This window comes from Cajanus cajan, chromosome 3, assembly GCF_000230855.2.
Source record: "Cajanus cajan strain Asha chromosome 3, NIPB_CcT2T_4, whole genome shotgun sequence".
NCBI lineage: Eukaryota > Viridiplantae > Streptophyta > Magnoliopsida > Fabales > Fabaceae > Cajanus > Cajanus cajan.
Window position 1 is genome coordinate 59,533,871 of NC_138519.1, and position 21,708 is coordinate 59,555,578.

Consider the following 21,708-nt stretch of genomic DNA (forward strand, 5'->3'; position numbering starts at 1 on the left):
AGATGGTTTGATTGGCTAGGAACTAAAATTTGTAGTCCTTTTTCTTATAAACTGATTGATGAGCCGTAATTTAGTGCTTCAATTCATATCATTAAGGCATTGATTACTTCTCACATTTAGGGTTAATTTCGTGGTTTTATCATGTTTTCTAATTGTCATTTGAATTATGGGCCTAATTGCAAAACTAATCAAATTTCTGTTTCTGGACAGTTTGACCTTCGCTCGGTTTTTTGGCCATATCTGGAGCTACAGGACTCCGAATTGAGCAATCTTGGTGGCGTTGGAAAGCTAAGAGAAAAAGATACAAATGTCTAACTAATGTGCATCTCCTAATTCGAAGCCTAAGATGGTCAAAATGGAGCCCGAAAATGACCCACGGAATCTGGAAACGTTTTGGGCCTTGTTTTGCAATGTTCAAATCAGTTTGGGCCCAATTTGACCCAAGCCTTCTAGAAGGGCAAAAGGGTAATTTCAGAAACCCTAAAAGAGGGCAGAAGGGAGCCCTCTTCACACATTCTCTGTCTCTTCACATTTTCCCCCTTAAACTACCCGCGCCTCCCTCTTCCACCTCCGTCTTCGCCGTCGCCACGTCCCGCGCTCAAGTGCGTCTCGACTCCACGGCGCTCGATAAACTCTCCTCGTCCAACACCACTCCAACCACTTCCTTCAACCACCGCATCACTGTCCCCGATTTCCTAACCCTACACATATCCCTTTTTTTCTCCTATTTTTCTCACACCCCTTTTCTTTCTTCATTCAACCGAGGGAACATGGTTGCCGCCGCTGATCTTCTCATGCCAGAAATTGGTGCTGGAAAGTTGCACGTGCTCGCCGTTGATGACAGCCACGTCGATCGCAAGGTCATTGAACGCTTGCTAAAAATCTCATCTTGCAAAGGTATGTAACTAAAGGTGGAAAATTTTGGTGTTTTCTCTTGCACTTGGATCGGGTTTTGATGGTTTTTGGAAATGGGTTTTGATAGTTTTTGGAAATGGGTTTTTGGTTTTGGCAGTGATGATGGTGGAGAGTAGGAGCATGGCTCTGTAGTATTTGGGGTTGGATGGGGATAAGAGCTCCATTGATTTTGATGTAAGCAAATTTGGCTTTTGGGTTGTTTAATAATTTGGGGTTTTTACTTGGCACTTGGAAGTGATGCTTATGTTGTTGTATGATTTCTGTGGTGACAGGGTGTGAAGGTTAATTTGATTATGACAAACTATTCTATGCCGGGGATGATTGGATATGAATTACTCAAGAAGATAAAGGTGAGAAATCAGATTTTTTATTTTTTATTTTAAATTTAATTTGTTGTGGTAGATGAATGGAAGAGAGAATGGAGAATTGTTAGTGTTTTGCTGATTTAATAGTAGTGGGTTTTCCCCCTTTTCTTCTTGATTTTTAATTTTTTTCCTTCTGTTAATCTCTGCAGGAGTCATCTGTATTTAGAGAGATTCCAGTGGTGGTTATGTCTTCTGAGAATATCTTTACCCGAATTGATAGGTAAGATCTTGATTAGAATTGTTAGTGTTTTACTATTTGGTTCTTGTGTGGTTTTAGGAAGCTGGATGCCTTTGATTTTCTGGCTGAACTCGGTGAGAACAATTATATCCCTTTTATTTTATATTTCTCTAACAATTTTAGTCGTTTTCTCTCGTTTTCTCTAACAGAATTTCATTATAGGTGTTGAAGATCTTTCTACGGCAGTATTAGTCCAAATCTGCATTATTTTATAAAAGGTTTATAGAAAATGGTGCAAGGAAAACTTTATTAATAGCCGGTCTCTTAGACATGCTTGTGACATTCACAGGTAATTTTATTATTTTTAAGTTAAATATAAAAATATTATTTATAATGTACTCTAGTCCAGACATTTATGCTTTCTCATTTCTAAAATACTATTTGCAGGCAGATTCAGGGTCATGTTCAACAAATGGGTCTGAATCCTTCATCTTGTGGAGATGATATGCTTCAATTTCGCAGATGCCTTGCTGCTTCCTTTTTCCTCAATGCAGCTGTAAAGCAACCAGAGGGGACATACAGGTATCTAATTCAACTTAGAAATTCTTGTGCTGATCCGTCTCTGTAGCTTGCTTTCTTTTCCCTCTGTTATAAGCTCAAGTTCCATTGTTAGTTTTGAATTTCTTTATTGGTATTTTGACTCACTAATTGGAATCCTTACCTGCATATATAATTTTATCATATAATGCTTTGCTATAAAAAGAGACTTTTATTTCTTAGTAACTTGACAGGGCTTTGGCAAATCACAACACATGTTTAGCTTCTTGTGACATGATCTCTCTCTCTCTGTCTCTCCAAGTTGGCAAGCAAAAGGGTTACTCATAGAAGGAAAAGAAATTCAAAATATTTCAGTCAGGAAAACACACTAAAGGTAATATCACATTTTAATTTTTATCATCGTATTATATATAATAAAAAAAAGACAAATAAAAAAAGAATTGACATTGTTATTATAGCTATACTTCTATACTGATAATAAAAAAAAATTACCACTTGATGTTCATAATTTTTTTTAACTATTTTCTTTTTAATGACTAATACAAAAATTTACTAGTGCTACATTGGGAGTTTCACATGTTCACAAATTTGCTTGATAATTCATTCGTTGTTGGTTTGTTGCTCTTATTATTCAGTACATATATAGTATTCTTTTCTGAATTTCTTCCAATTGTGGAATGCAGATTCAGATAGTGAGTCAGATAATGCTAAAGCATTAGTGTCTTTGAATCCTATAAAGGTAATCATGATACATTTGGTATCTGATGTGATGTTAAGAGAATGCAATTTTGTATTGCCTTGACTTCAGTTTGCCTATTAAAAACTGTTTCAGGAAAAAGTAGGATCTGGCTTGTCTCTAGATCAAAAGTAGGGGAATCTTGATAATTCAGAAACTGGAATTGGTGAGTACCTAAGTTGCTGGAGTTTTGTTATTGTGTTTTTGTATTATTTATTCCATATATAGTTTTGAACCCACCCAGACATGTAGTTTCGGTTGCAATAATTTATATATATTGTTCCTAGAATTTATTAAGTTTTACTTTTAGGTGTAATGTGTTGATGAAGTTATACTGTGCATTCATGTTCATAAGTAACATAGGAGGGAGTCAATATTGAACAAAGATATATTGCTGAGAAGGTTTCTGATTTACTGAAGGTATTTATAACCTTTTTATCATTCAATTTTTATAATTATTACTGTTAGAGTTTTACTATATGAGAACATATGAATATAATATGTTGGACAATAGTAATGAGTTATTATATACAGTTGATTAATTGTACAAATTAAATACGCAAGATCTTGAATCAATAATTGTTCCATTAACATACTAAAAACGCATTTTTCAATGATTGTTTGCATCTGATAGGATTATATAGCACACTTAGTTACTTGTTATTAAATTTTAGAAGACAAATGTTATTGTTTAGTCTAGAATAATAGGCTCTGGTAATCGATTACAAGACTTGGTAATCGATTACAACGGTTTAGTTTCAAGTTGTAAAGTTTAAATTAAAATTTGGAATTTTCATCTTCTGGTAATCGATTACAAGAAATGGGTAATCGATTACCAGAGAACCTTTTAATAAGTAAATTTCGAACATATGATTTTCATTGTCTAGTAATCGATTACATGTATAGGTAATCGATTACCAGACTCTTAAAAACAAATGGTTTCCTCAAATTTAGTCATCAACAGTTAGTGAGGGATTCATCCCAGTTAGTGACGGATAAAATCCGTCGCAAATTGTGACGGCATTCTGGCGTCGCAAATTGTGACGGATTCTACTTAATTAAAGTCATCACAGTTTGTGATGGATTTAATCCCTCACAAATTGCGAGGGATTTAATCTCTCGCAAATTGTGACGGATTCTACTTAATTAAAGTCATCACAGTTTGTGACGGATTTAATCCCTCACAAATTGCGAGGGATTTAATCCCTCACAAATTGCGAGGGATTTTTATTAATTTCTAAACATTTATTATTAGAAATTAGTGACGGAAATTATATTGTTTGTGATGCCTTAATTCCGTCACTAATTGTGACGAAGAAAATAATCCGTCACTAAATATTTTGTGACGCCAAATTTTGTGACGGAATCATTTCCGTCACAAATTCCGTCACTAATTGATTTGTGACGGATTTTATCAAAATTAGTGACGGATTTGTTCCCTCTCTAATTTTAATTTTTCTAGTAGTGTGTGTGACATGCACCAGTGATGTAACAAGCTAACAAGGTGTACCTTAGGGTCACCCACGACGTAACATGCTAATAAGGTGTACCTTAGGGTCACCCACAACGTAACATGATGATATGACGAGATGATATGATGAGAAATATGATCATGAGATACGTGACTGGCGCCAGATGCATGCATCTATGAGTCAAGTCCATGACATCTTTGTATGATGAATGACTGTGTATGTATTATTTGTAAAAATTGAATTTGCATCTGATTAATGAGTAGTTATGACTTTGATTGTATGATTTGTGTGTGTGTTACCAAACTGTTATTTCTACACTTGGAACCGAGTGAGATGTTTCTCACTCCCTTGTTGTTCTTTGTATGTGTTTAAAATTGTGTTGCAGGTGATCATTAGCATGATGATGTTAGTGATGAGGCTTAGGCTTCAGTTGGGCATGCTCTGATAGGATATGTCACGTCAGGGCATAGCTAGGCGTAGTTAGGATTTCATTATTATATTTTGGAAGAACTCGTGTTTTATTTTTTTCCGCATTTGATCATGTTTTAAAGTTGATGAATGTGAATTCTCTACTCTCATGTTATTGGAATTGTTGTTTTAATTCTAAAGATTTTTAACTCAATAAGACATTCTTTTTATCATTATTATATATATATATTGGGGTAGAGGGTGTCACATACTATTCAAAAACTATAGTAATTGTTCCAAAATATGGTCATTCTTAGTTCACGATTTATCCCATGTAACTCAAGATAGAGGGATTTGTCACTTATGATAAAGACATGTTCAAGCTAATTTTTGAAAATTACTCATATTGGAAGTTGATGATGGAAGACCATTTATATTGCAAGGATTTACATGAACCAATCACCCAACAAGATAAACTAGAGGGGAAGACTAATAGAGATTAAGAGCTCCACAATTAGAAAGTGATAACTATGATTTGAAAATATATTGATTGAAGCTTGTTCAAGAACATAACAATTTATAACAATGTGTATGAGTTATGGACATAGCTTGAATCCTTGATTGAAAAGAAGACGTCCATAAATAAGGCTCACATTATTAGAAGATTAGTGAAGTTTGAGTACATGAAATGTTAAAGCTTGATCAAGCATTTGAATACCTTCAAAGGTATTGTGAACCAACTAACTAAAATAAAAATGAAGATAGATGATGAATTGTAGAGTCTTCTACTCCTTAGTTCTCTAATTGAGAGTTGGGACAATCTAGTTATCACTCTCTACAATTCTGCTCCAAAAGGAAAGCCTAGCATGGATTCAATCACAAATAATTTGCTAAATGAAGAGGCAAGACAATGAGAAAAAGGCTTGAACAACCATTTCAAAAGCTAATGAAATTTAAAATAGAGGAATGAGTAAGAGTTGCAAAAAAAGAGATTGCGGAAAATTACAAGGCGAATCCAAATCTTGCACTTGACTAAGTTGTTATTATTGTGGTAAAGTAGGTCATAAGAAGTCTAAGTGTAGATTCTTGAAGAAAGACCAATAGGCTAGAATAATCCACCCTAACCAGATTGACCCAAAAAAGAAGAAGGAAGATGGGACAACCACTGTAGTGGCCTCAAAATGATGAGAAATTATTTCTTATTGGAGAAGAAAATTATTTAAATGTTGCATCTGATTATTGCATTTGGATAATTGACTCAAGGGCATCTTTTCATGTAACTCCTCGTGAAGAATTTTTCTCATCATACTAAAAAAAATAGACTTTGGTACGATGAAGATGGGAAATCATATCACAAACAAGGATGTTGGCACTAGTGAAGTAACTCTAATGACAAACTCATTTTAAGCATGCAGGTTAGATAAAGTTGGAATGATAAACCAATTTGGTGTTGGTAGATGGAAATTTAATCGAGAAAGTATGATCATTGCTTGTGAAAAGAAGGAAGGCTCATTATACTTTATGCAAGAAAAGATATACAAAAAGGAGACAAATTTCACTGAAGACACATACAAGGAATTGTGACACAAATGATTGGACCACATGAGTGAGAAGGGTTTGGAGATCCTCGCAAAAGATCATCTCCAAAACATTAAAGGGCAACCAATAGAATCTTGTTGGAATGTCTAGCACACAAACAACATAGAGTATCTTTTAAGAGACCTAGTGATTCAAGAAAAAGAAAGCACATTCTAGATCTTATTCACTCTGATGTTTGCTCAACATTGGAAAAGTCCATTGGAAGTGACCAATGCTTTATTACCTTCATAAATGATCACTTAAAAAAGTGTGTGTATCCATTAAAGACAAAAAATCAAGTTCTTCAAGCTTTTAAGGAGTTTCATTATTCTATAGAATGAGCATCCAGAAGAAAGTTGAAATGTGTGAGAACTAATAATGATGGAGAATACACAGACCAATTTGAGCCATATTGCAAAACTCGTGAGAAAAGACATGAAAAAGTACCTCCCGAAACTCCTAAGATGAATAGTGTAGCTGAAAGGATGAATAAAACAATTGTAGAGAAAGTTAGAAGAATGTTTCCCTAAGAAAAACTTCTCTAATCATTTTGGGGTAAGGTTATGAAAATTGTCGTTGATCTAATAAATTTGCTCCTTCAAGTCCTTGAGATGGAAAGCTTTTTTAACAACCCACCATGGTCTCTACACTTTACGCAATAAATGTGACTAGCAACAAACACATAAATGTAACTACCTAGGATTAACATATGTAAAAGTTTAAGAATAAAAGAAAACATATAACAAGCATATACACACACATACAATAATCTGATATTAAAGTATGAAAAAATCCTAGTTTCTAGTTAATAAACACAACTAATAACCAACTAAACCATGGTAGCTCCAAAAGTTCAACACCACCATCACCAGTATGGCCTCAACACGAATTCCACTTGTAGTTTATCATTGCCCTTCTCTCATACCAAGTATGATCATTGTAGTCCCACCATAATGAAACATGCAAAGGTAAACTAATATTTGAAAGAATAATCATAATACAAGTATAAAAGTAAATCCATTTATACTACCAACATCATCATGTAAACCACACAACACAACACCTCATGGCTCACAACTTAGCAACACAAAAATAACACCTCAACATGGCATTCCAACACCTTAAAAAGGTAAACAACTTGATCAAATCACAACAATTTTCACTTACACCAAAACCAAACCATTCAACAAATCCACATAGCATATGAACAATGCCATAATAATCACATTATATGCATAACTAAGAGATCTCTTATAAATCAAATAAGTAGTCTAAGTAATTTGACCCTACCAAACCAACAACACGATCTTTTTACACCTGTTAGATGAATAGTCAAATTGGATAAAAATCCACAACAACATGATTTCTCATATTTTACCAATTAAACTAGGAAACTCTAGTACTTCTATAAGGGTAGAATAACTTGGGTGTCAGCCTACCACAAAGTTAGCATGTATAACTAAGCCTCTTATGGGATTATCCTACCGAGTAACCTCTAAATACTACGTCCTTTCTAGTACTTAGTTAGGGATTTTGGTCCCCAACCTTGTACCTTACTCAGTTTGGTCACTTTATACGCGTTTGACTCGACCTAGCCCCCACACAGATCAATAGTGGTCACTTTATAATCAATATAGCTCAACTTGATCCTATACTGTAGTCACTTATAGATATTATGCCTTGACTTTATTCACATACCGTATCAACTAAGGTCCTAGAGGAGACTCAACTATACACTTCAATAATCAATTACTCAAGAAGGGTTTTCAACAACTGGGCTCATAGAGTACCACAACAATATCCTCATAATGAGATATTCAACTTTCTAAAACATCCTCTCCTCTAGTCTTGAGTTGATCAACACAACACATCATAATATCTTAAGCATTCTCAATACAATCACCTCAACATTGTAACAATATAATCATCAATGTACATTATCTCAGATCAATGTATAAAGAACTAGCCACATGTAACAACATATAACATGTAATAAATCCAAATAACCTATACATGCTCAACAATTAGGTAAGAAACAACACATATTCATTAAGTAATCCATGCCTGTGCCTAACATAGATAAGGCAAGGAGTTCTTATTGTTCTTATGCCTGGTGTATCCACGCTTAACCTCATTTCAAGAAAAGAGCCTCTATTTGACACATGATTGGTGTCACTAAATTGATACCCAACGTTGTCTAGGTAGAAAGATCATGTCTTGATTACGCCTGATGCCACTCAACTAGGGCTCGACGACATAAAGTCAAAGAGTTCCAAGGCTCTCACATGCAACAACATTTAACCCATATTCGACGTGACCAAGTTAGAGAGCTTTCTTTGAACTCTCGTCCGATGCTACCAACCTTACGTCCAATGTCAGTGAGGTAGAAAGCTTATAACTCATGTCATGTTCGACACCTTAAAGTTATGACCAATGTGATGAGGAATGCTACACTTGGCAAAACCCTGATTTTCACTCTCCAAACATGAAAATCAGAAAATCCAAGCATGTAGCACAACAATACATATCCATCCTTCATATACAAATCATTTGTCATCAAAATAACATCATGCAACAACAATTTGACTAGAATCAGAATTTCACTTCACATGCTTCAAAATACCAAAAACCATACACTAGTTCCATTCCAAGATTCAACCATGAAATCACAAATTTAATACAATCAAACACCAATCAAAAAAGAATCAAGTTTAGTTTTCCTTACCTCAAAATCCACTAATATTAGAGGAAGAAAAGGAAGAAGAAACCAAGTTTCCGGGAACTCTACACTAACACTATAGAATTCTTATTCATAGCTCAATTGACTTGAATCAACAACACAATTTCTCAAAATCTCTGAGGAAGGATCATTAAATCTAAGGAAGGTTTAAGGAGGAAGAGGTTCTCTCAATCTTTATAGTTCTTCTCTCTAAACTATCTCTCTAGGATTTCTTAAGAATGAACTTATGAAACTCATAACTTAAGGAAAACCTTATATGCCTTCTCCTATAGGTCAAATTGAATCTCTGGCCAGAGAAATTGCTTAGGAATTCCTAAATTCCAGAGTTTCTCAACAATTAAAATACAAAATCACCAAAACATACAATTAAACAAAATCAATAATAATTAATAAAAATGCACAGTGTTATAACTTCTAGATGAAGTATGGTCTAGACAAAAAGTCTTTTTTGGTCACTTGAGATTTTTTGACAATAAGACATTTTTTTTATATTTCAAAATAGATGAAAGAGAAAATTTTGATGCTAAAGCAAAAGAATTCCTATAAATTGGCTCAGCAAGAGAGAACATGGCTTCAAATTATGGGATCCTACAAATAAGAATATTGTTCGAAAGAATCACACATATGGCATGATGAAATTACCAGAAGGAAGAAAAACATTAAACAATAAGTAGGTGTTCAAACTCAAGATGAAAGAGAATAACCTAAACCCTAGGTGCAAAGCTCGAATTGTCACGAGGGGGTGAAATTAAGAAAAAAAATAGATTTTGAAGAAATATTCTCACTAGTGGTGAAGATGATATTCATTAGAGCAATTCTTGGTCTAGTTGCCAAATTAAATTTGGAAATAAAATAACTTGATATCAAAACAACATATTCTTGCACAGAGATTTAGAACAAATTTAGATGGAGCAACTAAGAGGTTTTGCAAAATTAAGGAAAGAACACTTAATGTGTCACTTGAAGAAAAGTCTATATGGTTTAAAACAGGTTCCAAGACAATGGTACAAGAAGTTTAATCTGTTCATGACCATACACAGTTTCAAGAAGACCTCTACAAACCATTGTGTGTTTGTGAAAAAATATGAGAATGGTGAATTCATCATACTTCTATTGTATGTTGATAATATGTTGATTGTTGGGAAAGAAAGGACAAAGATAGTTTGTATCAAGAAGGCATTGAGAAAATCTTTTTCCATGAAATATTTGGATGCAATAAAGAAGACTTTTAGAATAAAGATCATTAGAGATCAATCTAGAAAGATGTTGTGGATGTCACAAGAAGACTATATCAAGAAAACCAATCACTGAACGGTTGAACATGCATAATGCTAAACCAATGCATGTACCATTACTTGTTTATCTTAAACTCAATAAGAGACAATGTCCAAGAATGAAGAAGAAAAAGAAGAAATGAGCAAGGTGCCCTATTGATGGAAATCTAATCCCCAAGGATCTCTTTGGAAGAGGTAAAACCAAGAAGGATGAAGGATGATACAAGGAGGCTCGCACTTGAAGACCATTGGGCCTTTAACTAGGTCCATGGTTAGGAGGCTAGAGGAGACTTCTATAGAGGAGGTGCTTCTTAGACCTTTGCTCTTTATGAGCATTGAGTATGATTCCTCTTATTAGTCTCTTAGTCTCCATTGTATATACATTGTATGATACTTGTACATAGTAGTTGCTTGTATAGGTGTATTTTGCCTTTGTATTTGTGAGACACTTTCTTTCTTTTATTATAGGTTATCCTTTGGGAATTTAGGGTATGTTACTTAGAGACTTTTTCTCCATTTGACCTTGTATTAAGGGTCATTCATTTTCATATTTTTCAGTAGTAGAAGTGGGGTGATAAATAGCAAGGTGTGAAGGTGCAACTAATAAGTAATTGGGCCAGAATTGGGCCTAGGCCAAATTTTACATATTAGGCTTGTTTTGCTCCATATTTTCTAAGAAATTGGTTTTGCTAGGTTTCACCATCATTTGGTGAACCTAACTAAACCAACTCCAAGTTTTTGGATTGGATTAAATATGGAAAAACAAGCGTTGGCCGCCTAGCCTAATCCTTTGGTCAAATTACTTGGCTTGTCTTGCACACTTGGGAAGCTTGTGCTACAAGCTTCTAACATAGCTTGATTCCCAAGCTTCTAGTTAGAAGCTTTCTCCATAAGTCTCCTAAACCAACTAGGCCAGTCAAGCTAAGCTAACCATGGTTCTCTTGAACCATAGTTAACATAGCTTGCACCATAAGTTTCCCCACTCTATATAAACCTTTTTCTTACCTTTGTAATCACTTTTGATGATATATGAGGATGAATTCCGAAATTGTTCAGCCAATTTCTCTCTTCTAAAAGTCTTAACCTCTTTGATATTCATCCAATCCTCTTATCCTCTTCATACAAGAGTGTGGTGAGGATTGAAATGGCTTATCTCTCTTCCATGGAGTGGCGCCTCTTGAAGAGTGTTCTTCACCAAATCTTGGTGAAATCCAAATCTTCTCCTCCATTGGAAAACTTGGAAAAGCTTGAGAAGAATCAAGGAGCCAAAGATCTAGGGAGAAGCCTGAAGAGGAATCAACATCAATACGATTCCACTCCAAGTTTTCCATCACCCATTCTTCTACAATGTGTAGCCTTATGTATGCAATAATTTGTACAAAACAAAACATTTCTTATGTTGTGGGAGTTGTGAGCAGATTTCTGTCAAAGTTAAGAAAGGAGCATTGGAATGTCGTGAAATTAATGAATATTAAGATATCTAAAACAAATTAGTTAAAATTGTTTATATTTTTGGAAAAAGGAAATTTAATGTTTCTTCGGTACTTAGATGAATATTTGACAAAAGATGTGCATTTGAGAAACACTACATCAAGATATTTGGTTACTTTTGCATGGGGATTATAACATGACAATAATGATTACAAAAGTGCATTGCTTTAAGCACCACAAAAGCAAAGTTCGTTGCAATTACAGAGGGTTGTAAGGAGATATTGTGGATGAAGAAGTTCTTACAAGAGTTGATGGAAACCTACTTCCTAATAATCCCTTTAGAAGAAATAAGTCCAGAAAGGATGAAAGTTGATAAAGTCAGTTTGAAGAATTATAGGGTACTTACCCTTATTTTGTAGGTATCCTTCCTTTGGAGGCTTACCTTACCTTAAAAGATATATTCCTATTATTGTTATACATTTTTATTAGTAGTGATGGTATTAGGATATTTTTAGCCTTGCATTGGGTCAAATAATGTAGGTAATCTTGTCCTTGTAGTACTTGAAGATGTAATTAATAGATTAGGGGAGATGTAATTGGCTAAGTCTTGTTAGACTTATTTGGGCTTAGATGACCCAAACTTCTTTTGGCTTATTTAATTTGGATGTCCACATGGCTTTGATAATGACATCTCAACAACTTAGCAAAACTAATCATTAGTTTAGTAGTTATAATGATTAAGTTAGGTAATTGGGGTTAACTTAAGCTAAATAGGTTATTATTAAACTAGGATTAGCATAACTTGCTCTATAAGCTTCTAGACAATTAACTAGACTTCTAGACATTTAACTAGAGTTAATTAGTTTAAGTACAAGATAACTAATCGTGATTAATCTAACTTGCACCATAAGCCAACTAAATTCTATATATTATAGCTTTGACTCATTTTGTAGGAACTTCGAGAATATATATATATATATATATATATATATATATATATATATATATATATATATATATATGATTTGGACGAAAATTATTCTCCTAATTCTCTCTCTCAAAATCTCAAAACTTGTTTCTCCTTTTGATATTTGTTTTCCTTTTATCCTTTCTTGATTATTGTGAGAAATTGAAGAGACTTATCACTTTTTAAGAGTGTGGCGTCACCTAAGGAAATTTCTACCTTCTTTTGTGTGTTAGATATGACTTCTAACATTAATGGAAGTCATTGAAAAAGTTTGAAGGAGTCCAAGAAGTGAAAGATCCATCTAAAAAGTTTGAAGAAGAAATTATATCAATCTAATCTCTTTTAAGATTTCCATCAAGAGTTACGACAAAATAAAAAAAAAAAGTTATATTTTTTTTATTATGGTAATCAAAAGATAATTCATTTCAACAAGACTTCAACTTTTCACGCAAGGACATCAACATGAGATATCACTAGATACATAATGTGTTGGGTAAACTATTGAAAGTTGAAAAAATACACACCGAAGACAATGATGTAGATATGGTGACAAAAGCTTTAACAAAAGAAAAGGTTGAAATTTTGTAAAGAAATTGCAGACTTCACATAGATCTCAAATAGAACCAAAGATATTTCTTTATGGATGAAGGGTAAGAAATGTAGGGTCTATTCAAATTTAGTGGGTTGGAAACGTGAATGTAAGAAATTGTTCATGAAAAACAATTATCACACAATGTCAATGCAAAATCATTAAATGAAGAGTTGAAACTTTGCCAACCACCACCTACATACATTTTACAATGCAGCAAATTGCACCAAGGACGACGGAACAATGTTGGAGGGTGGCCTGATTTCTTTTTATTTGATACATGATTTTTTTTTACATACTTTTAATATATGATACATGATTTTTTTTACATATATGATATTTAATTTGGAATTAGGGCATTGTTTTTATAAAAAAAAACTATAATTATTTTTATTTAGACCATAGTTATAGATATATGATGATATTTAGTGTTATTTATATCTTATCTATTTTTTTAATAAATATTCTGTTTTATTTTTATAAAAATAATTAATATTTTTAAAAATAGTTTATGTAATATTATTCTAAAGATTTTTTACATTATCATCTAATAAAAAATTGTTATGTAAGGTAAATTTATTGACTTTTAGAAAAATTGCTTAAAATTCATGTCTATCTTAATTTGTATTGCTTGACAGTGAAAAATCTTTTACACATTTAGTGCACATAATAAATTAAACACTATTATTTTATCATTTTAGAAAATATTTTATTTTTTCTAGTCTTTATTGAAGGAATAACTAGATAAAATATTTGAGCATCATTAATTTCAATTTTTGATATTATTTTATCTTATATATTTTTTATTATTTTAGAAGTTATAAATCATTGTATTTTTAATCAAATAACTTCATCAATATTTTCCTTTATATTGATTTGATTCTAATTGATTTGTAAATTCAATGTTATTAATTAGTTAAATTATATTAGAAGTGTCTTCCAATTTTTACTACAATAAAATTGTTAAATTGTGATTGAAACAAGCTTATGAACATTATGCAAGAGATTGATTATTCAAGTTTTGAGATAATCAACCAATATTCTCTTTTTTGGTCTTCCTATCATTATTTTACACATATTTTTCTTATTTTTATTCTCTCGTCTTGGTTTTCGTCGTTATTATTTGTGAAATTTCAATGTGTTTCTAATCTCTGGTGCAACAATTTTTTTTTGTAGTTATAAATATGCTAGTCAATACTACAGTTTGCAATACGTTTGCTAGTATATATTGAATAATATTGTTGAAAAATGAGTTCAAATTTAATTATAGATAATGTTCATACTTAATACTATATACGAGAAATATTACATTTTGATAAATTATAATAAAAATAAATTTTTGTAACACATAATTGTAACTTTTAAGAAAATTTGATGTATATTAGACAAATTTTATTTGGGCCCCTTTACCTATAATTCTTGCTCCCTCCTTAGATCGTACCAAAGGAGCAACTCATCATCTATAAATAGAGGGAGTGAAAATATGGAAGCACAACAAGAAACAAAAGAAATCCTCATCTTCATTGAGAAAGAGAATGAAAGAAAAAACGAAAAATTAGATAAAGTTTCTTAGAAAATTTCTTTGAGAGAAAAATAAAGAGCTAATTTATGAGTGTTATTTACAAATTGAAGATCTAATATTGGTGTATTGTATTCTCATTATCGTTATAATAAAGATTAATTAAGTGATTTACGGGTGTTGTGATTTTTCTTTACACATATGGAGAAAGTTTTTCATGCTAAAATTATTCAATGTTATTATTTTACTTTTCTGCTAAGTGCCTATTTTGAATTCAGAGAAGAGGAAAATTATGTTGAAATAATATCAAAATTAACTTTCCAACCTGAGTTGCAACTTGTGTGTTACTCTTGTGAGTTGTCAAACCACCACGAATATGTGCTTACCCTGTTGCCAGTGCAGAATCTTAAAGCCTATCAAAGAAGCAAGTTCATGAATATCAATAACCTCTCAGATAACAAGATACTAATTCCTGATTGTTATGATCACTTCACCACCGATGCCTATAAAAAATTATTAATTTTGCAGCATGCTTTGTTCATCTGACTACTACTTTAATTTATCATTCTTATAAGTGGAGGATAGTGGAAGAAATTTAGGAGAGCACTGAACAATAGCCAATAGAAGATGTTAGAATTGCCAAGAGCGAGATTGGTAAATTTACTCGTTGCTACCACAAAGTCAACACCAATGATTATTATATCATTATACAATGAGCATGGCTCCAAAGTTTGGAAGGGATTGAAAGATATATATATATATATATATATATATATATATATATATGAAAGTTATAAAAGCCGTAGTGCATGACATAGAAGCCTTAAAATTGAAACAACTCCTTTCGATAATGGCACTGAAATCAGCAATCTCAGCCAGATTCTTATGCTTAGTCTTGTTACCACTAGCAAATGGTTTTGATGCAGGCAAAGTTGCAATCTACTGGGGCCAGAATGACAGAGAGGGAACACTGGTGGAGGCTTGTGCCACAGGGAAATATGATTATGTGATCATAGCCTTTTTGCCAACCTTTGTGAATGGCCAAACCCCAACAATTAATCTTGCTGGTCATTGTGACCCTTCATATGGTAATGGTTGCACTGGCTTAAGCTCTGACATTGAGTCATGTCAAGCCATAGGCATCAAGGTATTGCTGTCCTTGGGTGAAGGTAGAGAAAGCAACTCAATTGCATCCACTGAGGATGCAAGTGAAGTAGCCTCATACCTTTGGAACAACTTCTTGGGGGGAAATTCATCAACTCGCCCTCTTGGCCCTGCTGTTCTTGATGGCATTGACTTTGACATTGGAAGTGGATCAAACAAACACTGGCGTGATCTTGCCATGTTCCTTAAAGGGTATGGCATGGCCAACCAAAGCCAGAATGTGTGCATAACTGTAGCACCTCAGTGCCCTTTTCCTGACCCTTGGATAGGAACTGCTCTCACACAAGGCCTTTTTGACTTTGTTTGGTTCCCAATTATACAATAACCCTCCTTGCCAATATAAACTTTTGGTGAAATTAGTAACCTTGAATATGCATGTAAAGTGTAAACAATAGACCACAAGTATCCCTGCCAACAAGATACTCTTGTGGTTAGTTACCTATCCTGTTAGAAGTTAATAGTTTTATAAATAAGAGATCATTGTGCACAGTTTTACTTCTTTTAATCAATCAATATGTTACCTTCTGAGTATATTCTTTATTTGGCCTATGCTTTTAATGTTTATATCCCTCTCATCCTCTAATTACCAACAGTGGCTTCATATTCCTGATGCTGATCTTACCTCCAAAGTGCTTCCAGCCATTAAGGTGTTAAGTTGTGGTCAATGTATTAAGAGTGGTTACAGTTCCTCTATTAAGAGCTATGTTTAAAATCCAATAATTCTTGTTACTCACTTTTTTTCTTTTCGTCCCTAGAGTATCTACCGTCGATAGCAGTGACTAATCTCCTTGTTAGGTTCTCCAAGATTTAACGCGGCGAAAATATGAATGTCAGCGAAATGAAAATATTCTTGTTACTCACTTATGAATTATATATGAATTGACGTATGAAATATGAATGTCAGCGAAAATATTCTTATATTTGGTTGTCTGGTACTTCTAACTTTTCCCAACCATCTGATTCCAAGAAGCTTTCTTGTTTCTTACCGAAAATTTATACTTTTTTTTTAATGTGATTTGTGATTTTAGTACTTAAATAAAGTCGTTTGTATTAGGGATGTTTAAAATCGAAGCAACCTAAATGAAAATTTTCAAACAGATCTAAAAAATCGAAAACCAATATGAAACTGCAATTTTTTTCAATGTTTCGGCTCGGTTTTTAAATTTTCAAAATCGCGTACAGTTTGGTTTGAACATATTTACTATATAACATACAAGATGTTTTATAAAATTATAAATTACTAAAAAATATTTTTTTAAAAATATATGTTATAATATTATAGAGTATTTTATAAAATTGTAAGTTATTAAACTAATTTTAGAATAAAAAATTGTATATTATTTACGACGTTTGAAAATAAATTTTTTTAAGTGGCAAACTATATATATGAGAAAAAATATTTAATATGATAATTAAAATTTTATTAAAGAAATATTTTTATTAAAGTAATAAGATAAGAATTGTGTTTAGTATTTGTATAATTTTAGTTTCATTTTTAACATACAGTCTTAAACAACTAATATAATATAACATATTTTTAATTAATTTTAAAATAATAAATTTTAAATTGTAATTCTTTCAAAGCAAACCAAATCAAATTGCATTCAATTTTTTTTTTTTATTTGAATGACTTTTAAGATAGAAAATTGAATCAATCTACACCGCAGATATCCCTTTATATTAATAACATGATTATAAAATATAATAGAACACTTAAAACCAAATAAAAAAATCAACATGATTTATTTTGTATTTTCACTAAAGGCTAAAATTAGTTGGATTCTACATGATCAAACTTCATGGGAATTAATGCATAATGAAACAAAATAAAAAATAAAAATAAGTAAATAAATTTCTTGTAGAAAAGTCCGGATTTTATACTAAAAAAATTCAAACTTATTTGGAAAACATCTTTCTAATTATCGAAGAAGTGAAACTAAAGGATTTATCGAAAAAGAAAAAAATTTGTACTTGTTAGAAGATTGTGATTGGATCCACACATTTGATAAAATTAAAGAAAAATCTTCTTATTTGAGAATAATAATAAAAAAGGGAAACTAATTGATTGTGTGAAATTAAACTTGGTTTTTGACAAGGTCTTAGGTTTAAGTGTTGCAGAAAAAAAAATTGTAGTTTAGAATGATAATTTCAATAAAGATGGTCAGTCATCTCTTTTAATAGAAGCTAGTTATCAACAAAGTTAATATATAATTCGTATCAATATTATGATTACTTAAAAAACAAAAAAAATTATGAAAATATCTCTAAATTATTTTTTTTAAAACAACTAGTATTTTAACACTACTTACTTATTATATATAATTAAAATTTGATAAATTATATATATATATATATGTAAATAAATATTATATTTGAATATATAAATTATATTTTATATTTATGATAAATATCTTGTATTCTAACAAAAAAATTCATTTATTGATAATTCTTTTAAATTATTAATATTTAATACATAAATAATTATGATAATTAAAAGTCAAATTAGATAAGAAGTAAAAAAAACCCTGTAAACTTTCTAAAACTCCTAAAAATACTATCGTGTATGATAGGTGTTCGTGTTCAATATATAGGATTTAATTATTTTGGATATCGTCTTCAAAACTTAATAGATTTTGGATTAGTAATTGATTGATGAGTAGTATGAAATTGTTTCATCAAAAAATAAAAATAAAACAAAAAAGTGCAAATGAATCAAGTATCTCCTTAATAAGTGATGGGGGTTATTTTTATGGTATTTGTCTGAGAGGATATTTTATGAGTTATTTTATAATTTTATTACAAACATACTCCACAATGATGAGATATTGTCCGCTTTGGGACTTAGCCCTCACGGTTTTGCTTTTGGTCATCACCCAAAAGGCCTCTCAATCATTGAAGTATGTTTGTATTATATAAGTTGTTATTTCTTGTGTTATTTTATCGATGTGGGACTTGTTTGTATCCCAACAATAAGTTTGGTTTTTAATCTTAAATTTTAAATTTGTTTATAAATAAAAATGAAGTCATGTTAAATTAAAAGAGTGATAACCAATAAAGATTAATGTAATTGGTATGGAGTAAGCTCATATCGTAATTTGATTCTTATTATTTATGTGAGAACTTTGTTGATGTGTATAACTTATTTGACAATTATTATAAAAGTAAATAAACTTATTTTATATGATTTGCTTTGTGGTTGGATAATAGTGTCTATAAACTATTTTCTATTTAATTTATTGTTTGCCTATAGAACACACTTACGAGGGAGTCTCAAAGCTAATTAGGAATTTAGAATGCTTAGTTAACTTTAGTGTGTGTAACATGAGATGATAGTTGAGGTATCACTTTAATCATGTATGAGTCCTCTACAAAAATTGAAATTATTTCTACCTTTTACAGAGAGAGGTATGTACGGGGTTGTTTTTGTTGAAAGATACAAATAAAATCTCATGTTGTTAAGATAAAGGGAAAAATATGGGTTTATAAAGTACATATATACTCTATTGGTATAAGATCTTTTGAGAAATAACTAAAAACAAAATTATATATGAGAATTTAGGTTCAAAATAGATAATATCATAACAATGTGGATAGTGCCTGAGATATCTCCCTTGATGCACCCTAACAAGTGGTGCTATCTGTAGAAATGTGTGAAATCTTGGTATATAGAGAAGAAGTGGGGACATGGCGTCGATGGAGAACCGACTCAAGTTGAGCAAGTATATGACAGATTGGTAACTTCTGGATCCATATATGGAGGTGGAGGTCTATCTAGTAACATGGAAGTTAGGAGTGTGTTACATTGATGTGATTAATAATGGAAAAGCAGCGAAAAGGGGGCCACCATTGAATATTTATGGTTTATTCATTGAAAGGGAGGTTGACTATGATCCTTAGTTGAAATAGAGGATAGTTTGAAGGCAATGATCCTTTATTTGAGGAAATAATTGTCAAAAAGTACAAATAAAGTCCCACATTATCAAGACAAAGGAGAAACTATAAAAATTTAAACCCAAAATTAATAATATTATACTAATATAAACATATGTGTCGAGTACCCTCTTGGTAAACCCTAAGAGTTTTCATGTGTGTGAAAACAATGATGCTTACTGCTTACTACACCTTACACATGTGCGTATGTGCGTACGTAAAGGATCTGGAACCAGTATCTTGGGCTCACGAGTCTTTAATTTGTGGCCTTTATTGGCCTTGGTGAAGTATGTGTTTGGTCGGTCCATGATTGACATTATACCTTTGATTATGCTAGTCCTGTCCTGATTTGCTTTATTTTTGCACATTAATTCCTTCAAGCGGGAAACTTAAAAGGTGAATGGAATCACTTTTAATGCTAGCTAGAATCTATCTAGACGATCCGCAATCCATCAAGTACAAAGCCTCAACATGTTTGGTTGTGCTTTGAGACTTAATTAATTTTTTATGTCAATTTGAAAGCAATGAGTTGTAACTTCCGCGTGTATCATCAATTTGACATTAAAAAATTGAAAGACTTGTGTAATGGACGCATGAGCTAACACGCTCTAAAAAGGTTTAAGAACTTATGTGTTTGTTCATTTTTATCTTTGTATCAGATTTAATAGATTGAGTATTATATCGATATTTATTTTTGTGTTTGGTCAAATTAAATATTTTAATTTGAGCATTATTTATAGGTAAGATTTTATTTTCATTCCTACTTGAAAAGTATAAAACTCAAAGAGTTCTTAAAAATGTAAAAATGTTACTCACATTAATCCAAAATTCAAAAAAATTAAACATGTAACTTAAATAATAATATTAATATATATTTAGGAAATAAAGTGATAATAAATGATTACTTTTAGAAACTTAAATGAAATAATTATAACTTTTAATGACTTATACATAATGTTCTTATTCTGAAGAACTAAAGTATCAATGTCATGCACTTTTAGGGATCCAAATAGTTTTTTACTCTATATTTAATAATTTTCGTGTTTAAGTTTATTTTTGAATGTTGTAAAGTTCAATAAGTAGTAATGTAGTATATACATAACCTAACTTTATTTTATAAAATAAGATTTGTTTTTCTTACTTTTTGTATTCTCATATGACTATTTAGAAAGAAGTTTAACTAAGGAAGGTCATTTATTATTTTCTGGGTAATATTTTAGTTTTAACTTTTAAGGTAAAGGCCAAAAGTTTATGTTCGGAAGCTATATATGCATTGACAAAGTTAATCAGCAATAATCGAGAAAGAAGAGAAAAATAGCTCTACGTAGAGCATTGAACGCCTTGAACTTTCATTACCGAAAGAAAATGAAATATATACAATGAAAGAATAACAAACTAATTGAAATCAGTTACAAGAGCTAACTAAAATTAACGAAGTATTACAAACTTTAGTTAAGATGCATATAAATATCATTGTTCATGATTTTAAAAATTGCAAAGGAAGTAATAAATGTAATAAAGGTATGCGATATTGGAACAGTGGTTTGTCATTTATTGGAGTCAAGTTGCAAAATATCCGGATTTGGTTTGGGAACAGATATAATGTGACTACTGACTAGTACTTTGGCTAAGAGAGGAGGGATTTGAATATTAACTCTAATGTTTGGAATTATTCGACCAAATCTGATTGCAAAATTATCTACACAGCCAATATAAAAGTTGAATAACATAGTCACATCTGGTTAGCTTTTATTCTATGGACAAAGATTTTAAGGAAAAACTATTTTCCTTGAGTTTTGAGATGTGAAGGGAAAAAAAATTAGCTAATAGTATCACAATTAAATTTCCAACATGAGTTGCTACTTGTATGTTAATCTGGTTAGT

At 31.5% G+C, this 21,708-nt stretch overlaps 1 protein-coding gene and 1 pseudogene across 2 annotated transcripts; both read left to right on the top strand.

Moving 5' to 3' along the window:
• Positions 1-320: 320 nt before the first annotated feature.
• On the top strand, positions 321-12,603 carry LOC145955809 (two-component response regulator ARR3-like; annotated as a pseudogene). Its single transcript, XR_014432511.1, has 10 exons — positions 321-897; positions 1,013-1,089; positions 1,188-1,265; positions 1,430-1,500; positions 1,681-1,807; positions 1,906-2,040; positions 2,250-2,389; positions 2,700-2,755; positions 2,849-2,918; positions 3,063-12,603. The product of XR_014432511.1 is annotated as a two-component response regulator ARR3-like (transcript).
• Positions 12,604-15,511: 2,908 nt separating this feature from the next.
• Positions 15,512-16,433, top strand: LOC109813763 (hevamine-A). Its single transcript, XM_020378017.3, is given in 3 exon segments — positions 15,512-16,204; positions 16,206-16,235; positions 16,238-16,433. Coding segments are annotated over 3 exon segments (765 nt in total). The 5' UTR covers positions 15,512-15,514; the 3' UTR covers positions 16,283-16,433.
• Positions 16,434-21,708: the final 5,275 nt, after the last annotated feature.